The sequence below is a fragment of the Telmatherina bonti genome (assembly GCF_933228915.1).
Source record: "Telmatherina bonti genome assembly, chromosome: 13".
In the NCBI taxonomy this organism is placed as follows: Eukaryota; Metazoa; Chordata; class Actinopteri; order Atheriniformes; family Telmatherinidae; genus Telmatherina; species Telmatherina bonti.
Window position 1 is genome coordinate 7,817,100 of NC_136611.1, and position 8,733 is coordinate 7,825,832.

The window sequence follows — 8,733 nt, forward strand, 5'->3', positions numbered from 1 at the left end:
ATATAAACAGCTGCATGAGCAATTCAGCCGCCTCCGCTTGTTTGCAGACATCCTTCCAGGCAATAGTAAAATACTGTCAACTAAGAGGAATGTTACAGTTTGACTGCATGATGAAAGCCATGAAACCGATTCATTAGACTCAGATGTGTCTTAAGTCATCAGTGAGTAATCACGGCAGTTAAAACGGAAACAACACTGATGTTTAACTGATTTTTCTTACGTTTTTCTCAGGTTTAATTGATCTGAGTAACAGTCGAATGAATGAATGAATGATTTCATTAGATCTTGCTCGTATTAGGATGGGCTTCCTTTTTCTGCAGAACTGCTTTGATTCTTGGTGCTTTATTAAGGCATCACATCACTGCAGATTTGTCGGCTGCACATTCATGATGAGAATCTCCTGCATAAAACAATTTGGGATGCAACACAGGCCGCAATCAAGACTTTTCCAAACGTCCTTGGAAAACATAACGGTTTCTAACAGCAACAAGGAACGAGTCGGATTTTCTATAAATACAGTGTTTTCCTCCAAAGAGCAAGAAAACGAGCATGTAAAAAAGCATATATATTTTAGAAAGTAAATCTTTATTTGATTTTTTAAAGTAAAAACCAACCCCTTCCCCAGGCTTGAAATGAAGTAAATAAAACCACCATAAACAAAATGCAGAAGCTGCTTCTGTAGGAAAGAAGAGGGGAAGTTTCTGCCAGGTGCTGCTAATCAAATGCACCAAATAGAAGCAGATTTTTGGCAAATTGCTGATCTGCAAGAGTCAGATGTGTGTTAACACAATGCCAAAGAGAAAAATCATTGCTTCCTATTGGGATTGATTAGAAGGTCTTTAGAGTCCATCATTCTGAAGAGAGACGGATTATCCACAAGTGGAAATACTCGGGACAGCCAGCTTCTTCCAAGAAGTGGACGTCCCGGCAAGTTCAGCCCAAAGGTGAGATCACACATTATTCAGGTAAACGCCAAAGAGACGACATCTCAGACTTTCCGTGAGCATGTTTTCTAGCCCATGATTAAAATCAAAATTGCATTTTTGTGTTTTGCTTTTTCACCTCATATAAACTCACCAATAATCAGCCATTTGTAAATGGCTGATTATTTATTTTAGTTTGCACTTTAAAAGAAGTAGTAGACACTTCAAGAATTCAACATGGAATACAAAATAACAAAAAAACAAGGAAGAAAGTTTCAAACGATGGAAAATATGTGTAGAATATTAATTACAGTGCTGGAAACCCTTTCAGGGTTTATCGAGAACCTTGCAATAATCAAAATATAAGAATAAGTTAAGTAATTAATTATACCAAGGAAAGAAAATACTAACAATGAAGCATAAATTAGATACAAATATGACAAAGAAACTAAGCTTGTTTTGCATTTGCATGTTATTTTTCCCCTTTTAGTTTCCCTCCTGTGTCGTTGCCCCATCAGAAATCTGAAGTCCTAGCAGTTCCAATTCTGGCCACCAGAGGGAGGCGTTTTTCTTTTGTTCGTCGTTCCCTGCTCTGAATCCGTATCAGAATAAGCCCAGTATAAACAAATACAATGATTTTTTTTTCCCCCTGTAGATTCTGTCATTCTAGTGGAATGATTAGTGTAAGTGAAAACTGAACAAATAACCATAAAAAAGAAATAAAGTAAGTAGTAAGTAATACATTAAACAGACTATTATAGTTGTATCTGCTATACAGAGTAACACAAAAACACAAACAACAACAAATATTAAGTGAAAACTCCAGCTTTAGATGTGGAGATGTGTAAAATGAAACGTGTCCAACAAAAAGCCTGCAATGGAGAAGCAGCTGTTCTGTAGGGGTCTGAGATGTTAAACACACCTGTGCAGGGGTCCCATACGATGGTCCCTGCACTCTGGTCAGGAAATAAATCTGTTCCATTTACTGAATCCTAAGAACATAAGACATTTTCTCAAGCTCATGTTTTTCAGGTGACCAAAAAGATTTTTATTTATTTATCTATTTTTTATTTATCTTAATTTCAAACGGAAAATCGAAGCATTTCTTAAATATATTACGTCCAAGTTAGTTTAAAAAGTATGCAAACTTTCTTGGCCCCTCTGTCCCTTGGCATACAGTCGAGACAGTGATGATGACATACTCTATGTTAGTGAGAGTGACGTACGTCGACGTCAGCGCGCTGCTCGTCATTATTTATGGAGGAGTCTGCAGCTTGTAGCGCAAACTGCGGCGCTGCGCATTCACTGCGTCTCACCTGTACCGCAACCTTCACTTTACAGTTCTGCAGGACTGGTAAGAAACATGCATCCATTTATATTTTTACATGTATGAGTCTTATATGAACCTTTTTGGGAATTATTTTCCATTTTAACGCGAGTCTTATGAGCGTTAAAACGCTGCAATGAAGTGAGGCATCTTTTATTTTGCAGCTTAATATGAGGGAAATGTGAAGAAATTCGACTAGTCTTAGCTTGTTTTGGAATTCTGTCAAGTTGTAGACTGTTCCTGGAGCCACTGTAGGTTTTAGATACTTCCCTGCTCGAACAGAACTGATTCATAAGGTAGACTATTGATCCAGCTGCTGAAGTTCTGCATAATGTTCCATTAGTTTGAGTCTGTTGTGTTGAAGCAGGTAAACATCTAACACCTGAAAGAAGTTGTGTATATTTATTTAACTGCTCAATTACCAAAATCTTAATTGGATTATTAACTGAATGTGATATTTGTGTCTGTTTCTTCTTTTTTTTATTGATAAATCCACACATAAGTGGTACTTTTGTGGAAAAGGTGACATAGGCTCAGAATAAAGTTACATTAGAAATCAAAATATTAAGTCTATTAATTGTCTATTAATACAAAAAAAAAAAAAATCCCAGCCTCTTCTGACATTTTGCAATCTGTTTCTGTCGCACGTGTTGTGTTGTTTTGTAGCTGGTCATCAACAACGTGTGAACCTTTGTTGACTTCAGCCATCCTGTCGCTGAGATTCTTCTTCTGCTCCAGAAAAAGCTTTTCTCCACTCAGCTGAAGCCCCTTTTTTCCAGCTCAGACCACCAGAAATGACCAGTGACCAGTAAGTGTTTTATTTTTCTATCTTTTCTTCTTCTTTATTGTCATTGTATGAGTTCAACTTAATTTTTAAATGAGTGTATCCATTTCGAATGCTGCATGCTGAAAGTTGGTCTTCTTTCTGTTCGAACCAGAGAACCAGTGAGAAAAATCATGAAGACGATAAACGGGAAATATGTAAAGATTCAGAGATTCAAGAATAAACCGACACTGTGTGCTGTTGATACTACTACTCCTGGTAAGAATTGTTATGTTTAACAAACTCTTAGACAATAACATGTATGCAACTTGACAAAGTCGGTCAAACTATTTCAGCTGTTGCTCACAAATTCTCATGAGAGCTGCTTTCACACACGCATCCGAGTGTTAAGGCGATTTTGTCCTCTAAGAACCCACCTGCTGTGGATACATACAGATGTTACTCTCATCAACCCCATAAATGGAGTGAATGATTGCTCAATGTGTTTTTAAAGGGAGTAGACATTTTCAGTAACTCTTTTCTCATTTAAAGAAGGGAGAATCCATTTCCAGCAACTGTATTATGAATGGAGAAAATGGAAAACATTAATATGCAGAAACTGCTACTGAGAAATCCTGTCAGCTCATTTCTATGAAAAAGTCACAAAGTAAAGAAGGTTAATGGAGCAACATGTGCGCATTTGTCAAGTTTTAGAGGTTAGTTTTGCACATTATAAAGTTTTTGGTTAAGGTTCAAACAGAAAGCACATGAGACGTGGTTGGTCCAAATGGCTCTCTGACAGTTCTTTATTCTTTATAATTGGACCCTCATTTACCCTTTATTGGACCCTTTATAATTGGACCCGTATATAATCTTCCTGGGGTCTGGCACATAGAATGTACAACAGTTTATGGCGGCTGTAGCTCAGGATGAAGAGCAGTTGGCTTGTAACTGGAAAGTTGGGGGTTTGATTCCAGGCTTCCCCTGACTATGTGCCGAAGTGTGGGCAAGACACTGAACCCCTAGTTGCCGCCCGATGTGCCTATCGTGGTATGAGTGTGTGTGTAAGTCGCTTTAGATAAAAGCGACTGCTAAATGACTGTAGAATAGAATAGTTTCCATTATAAGCAGGCATAAAAATGTAGAATAGAAAAAGAGATTAAAAATAAAAATAAAAGATAATCCTGTTTCATGCTCAACTATAAATCAAAACAATGCATTTTCATACATTCTATTACATAACATCAGTAAATTCAATGTATATACTGTGTATAGTCAAACCCCCCCAATTATACTAAGATGTTTTATAGAATTTATATTTTTTATTCTATAAAAATGATTGTGATGTTATATGTATCTACTTAAGAGATATTAACAATTTAAAATTTTTTTATAGCAATATCGAAGTGTTTAGGAAGACAGTTTCATGCCAACATCGCTCTGTAGATCTTTTTGTAAATTTTTTTAATAGTTTGTATTTATCTTTGGCAGTGAATATGACTTCTGACAGCATGTCTCGTGCTGGGAGTTTCAGAACTGAAAAATTGTTTCTTTGCGTTACAAAGACATGGTTCATCCTCTGAAGAACAACTCATTTTAAAGGCTTTTTTTCTGGAAAATACTTTATTATATTCCCTCTCAGGATGAATTAAGTTGCAGGATTTTTTTTAAAAATATGCTTATTTAATGACAAAATTTGTATCAATGGACAGTCATGTCTTGTTGCCAACGGCGACGGCTTCTGAAATGGAGGAATGACCTCCTTTTTGTATTTGAAGAAGCCTCTGATTGAACATACTGTGTTTTCATTGGTTGTGGAAGACTTGTCTATTTTTTTAAGCAGCTTTTTCCACCGTTCTTACCTGGAGATTCAGCTACAGTTAACCTGAGCACAGAACCAGATTTCTTTTTCAGTTTGTTCGGTTTTAAGTGTCTGACTTTAGCAAAAGCTGACGCAACTTTCCACAGCAGACTTATCGATGATGCGCCACATCTCTATGCAGAGGCTAAACGATCTTCCTGCTCTCCCTCCTGTATGAGATGAGTTCAGTGTTGCATTTCCAGCCTGTTGTTCAGACAAACTCCCAAACGTATGAAGTCCTCCACTGCTTCTCCCAGGCTGTAAACAGTGTTCTGCTTGCTTCTGTTCTTCCTAAAGCCAGAATCATCTTTTCGTTCAGTTCATGTCCAAAACGAGGCGATGGCTTCCACATTATCCCACAACTTGGCAGACCAGTTCTCTCTTCTCAGCTTCTTGTTCATCACTGAGAGTTTTCTGGAGCTTTTCTGCAAAAATCAGCAATATTTAACCCTTCAAGACTCAGCCAATAAAAAATAAAAAAATGGAAGAAAATATACAAATTATTTTATATAAAGTCTTTTAATGTAACAAAAACATTTTTGTTTTGTATATTTACCATTTATTATCATGTGATTTGTTAATAAATAATATAGATGTATAATACATACATACAAAGAAAACCTTAAATTGAGCAGATTCTAATTATAATAAAGTTAAACATTCTGGCAGTGCAGTGGGGTCATTACACTTGGGAAAATTTGTTGATGTTGGAAAAAATGATCAGGACCAAGGATCCTCGATCCTGGTCCTCGAGGGCCGGTGTCCTGCAGATTTTTAAAGTGTCCCTGCTGCAACACTCCTGATTCAAATCTATGTGTATTTAGCAGACATGTGCAAAGTTTGTCTGAATCTAAGTCAGGAACACTTGGAAAACCTGCAGGACTCCGGCCTTCGAGGACCAGGGCTGAGGATCCCTGATCTAGGTTTTAGACAAGAAAGAAACATAACAAACAAAGTTGTGAAACATTTCAAGACCCTTAACTCAGAATAAAACCTTTAAATTTCATCTGTTAATGCTCCTTTTAAGTGTTTTATTCTTAGTTTGGCAGAGAAAAAAATTCAAACACAAATTGAACAGATTTTTCTCAACACAAGCAAAGAGAACTTTTTATAACTAACAAAGGCCTTGTTGTAGCAGCAGCTCCAAGAGCAAATGACCTTTCAGATCACCGTCACATTATCAAAAGCCAGAATGACGAAGTTGAACCACCGCACTTTCTGCTCAACCACTTGAACCGCTAACCCCATGTGTAATCTCACGCCACCAGTACAACGCTCCCAGTTCAGGCCTTATTTTGGTTGCTGTTGTGTTTTCTCCTCTCTGAGAAGAAATATTTCTCACTCGTTTAAAGTCTGGACATTTTTTAATTTAAGGAAATCTTACCAAGTATGTTTTTATTAAGAAAGCTAATTGTGTGTGTGTGTGTGTGTGTGTGTTGGATTTGGTAGAAGGAAGTCTTGAAACAGCTTTTTACAGCTTTAACTGGGTGTGGAAGATCCATTGGGATTTCATGCACGCCAGATGACTATTTTTTTTGATTTATTAAGAAATCAGACATGAACTCAAACACGAGCTGCGTTTCTGTTAGTTTTCTGTAAATAAAAGTCAAATTTTACAAATTTCAATAAACTAAAATTGCGATTAGCAGATGTTTCCATTAAACTACGTGTTTGGCGTGTAAGTTACAATTCTTGTGAAATCTCGTTCACAGCATGAGAATTTCTATGAACTGCGTTTTTTGCCAGGTAGGTGGGCAGATAGCGATGTTTCAGGGTTTCAGACTTGCTGTAGAGGATTTACCACAGCTTTTCAAAGCCTTTCTCACTCATTTCTTTTTCTAATTCCTTGCAAAACTGCATTTTCTTTCTGCATTATGTCATTATATTATATTGTATTTTTCTCTTTAGTTACCTCCGCCAAGGAGGTTATGTTTTTTGCCGGCGTTTATCTGTTTGTCTTGTCTGTCTGTCTGACAGACAGAATATCACTTAAAGTCATGGACGGATTTTCATTAAATTTTCAGGACTTGTTGGAAATGTGAAAAGGAAGAACTGATTTAATTTTGGTGATGATCCGGATAACCGTTTGGATCCAGGAACGTTTTAAAGGCCTTGGCAGAGGTTTACGCTCTGAGTGCTTTTCTAGGTATTTATAAAAAGATTTCCATCTCCTCTGTCCAGACGTAGTGCTCCATCTTTACCTGAAATGAACGGGTCATGTGACCCCATTGTCACATCCAGGAACACGTAAATGCAACAAAAGTGTTTCCATTACTTTTGCAATCAACTTCTACATTGACACAGCTGGAAAACCACCTCATCCAAATGTATAAACCTTTCCATTCCCAGGTTTTTATAGTGATACTTAGGTTCTGCGTATTCTGGAGGTGATGGAAACACAGCTAAGACTTTTGCCAATTTTATCACACTGACAACAAGACCTTTTGGCCCAGTATGTGAAGCCATGATAAGATTGTTTGCTTTAATGTTAAAAGCTCTTAAGAATTAAAGGACATGATCCTGACAGCTCTGCCTGACTTTATCCAGATGTGAGTGGGCTCGCTGAAGCAACAAGATGAAAGATTTTCACTCGCTTGTTGAGGAAAGCCAAAAAACTGTCTCAAGACTTCTTTTCATTATGTGGGTGGTTGGAACAGTTGTGTTGTAGATGGTTGTTTTTTTTTTACATAATGGAACACAGCAGGATGTCTTCAAAGCTCAGGAACTTTCTCATGACTCTGGCTGATGGTGCACAAACAGTTGTGAATAAAAAAGCACCATTTAGTTTGACTTTAATGAACCACTGTGTGCTTTAAACAGTTGTTGTGATTCAAGTGGACCTCCTTCTTAATCTGGATTCCAGAGTTTTGTCTTTTGTCTGAACTAAATAAACATGCTGCAAACCAGAAAAGCAAAGCTTCCTGGCATGGATTAAAATACCAGTGTCAAGTTCAGTATCTCAGATGGTTATTTTTGTCTTTGACTCTTTTTGGTTTCACCATTAAACCAAGGAAACAGATTTTCAAAAGATAAAAGAAAGATGTGAAAAAAAGCTTGACATGTCAGGCTTTTTTTTTTTTTCCATTTTAATATCCTAACTTGTATTTGCTAGCTTAGTTTCTTTAAAGTCAGCTTTGTTAGTTTTTATTCTTTAGTTTTGTTTACGTAGATATATCAAACCCCAGAGAGGTCAGACCTGCATCAAGCAGCCGATGTGCTGCTCCTACATCCAACCTATATGGATCCACTATCAGATTGTCATGGCTATATTGTGGTGTTTGCTACATGTTTGTTCTCTGGCAATGAGGAAAAGTTGTTCCTGTTCTGGATTGTAGTATCCAGATTGTCATTCCTGTTCTGGATTGTAGTTTCCACTACAATCCTGTAGTATTCATTTTTTCTTTTTAGGAATCAGAAAAACATTATTCACAACATTTTAGAAATGTCTCAACAAAATTTTGTAAATTGGTTTGAGATTTATGTCACTTCAACACAGGAAATACACAATGCAGTATGAAAAATGAAAAACGAAAAAGATCTTTACTTGATAGACTTGACAAAAGAAGGCAACAAATGTCAAACTATAATGAAAATCCTGTTCAATAAGGTGAAAATGAACTTATTTCTCTCTCTATCTGCCTTTTTTTTCAGGCACCAAAGTGGAAATAATGCGGCATCAAACAAACCAAAACCAAATCGCTTTTAAGTTTTCTGACTCCAGTAATAATAATGCATCCTATTTTGCAAAAGCCAGTGGAAACGAACTGAAGGTACGTAAATGCAGCACACACACACATCACACACACATCACACAAATTACAGATGGATAACTCGAGAAATCTGTTTCGAAAACAATAAG

General features: G+C 36.8%; 1 protein-coding gene across 1 annotated transcript in view; it reads left to right on the forward strand.

Annotated features, from left to right (window-relative positions):
* Nucleotides 1-2,165: 2,165 nt before the first annotated feature.
* The window catches only part of LOC306764795 (uncharacterized protein), a 13,955-nt gene continuing 7,387 nt past the window's right edge, over nucleotides 2,166-8,733 (forward strand). The window contains exons 1-4 of the mRNA XM_079252041.1: nucleotides 2,166-2,277; nucleotides 2,917-3,058; nucleotides 3,189-3,292; nucleotides 8,526-8,644. Coding sequence (XP_079108167.1) covers nucleotides 3,045-3,058; nucleotides 3,189-3,292; nucleotides 8,526-8,644 — 237 coding nt within the window. The 5' untranslated portion in view covers nucleotides 2,166-2,277; nucleotides 2,917-3,044. The remainder of the gene's footprint in view (nucleotides 2,278-2,916; nucleotides 3,059-3,188; nucleotides 3,293-8,525; nucleotides 8,645-8,733) is intronic.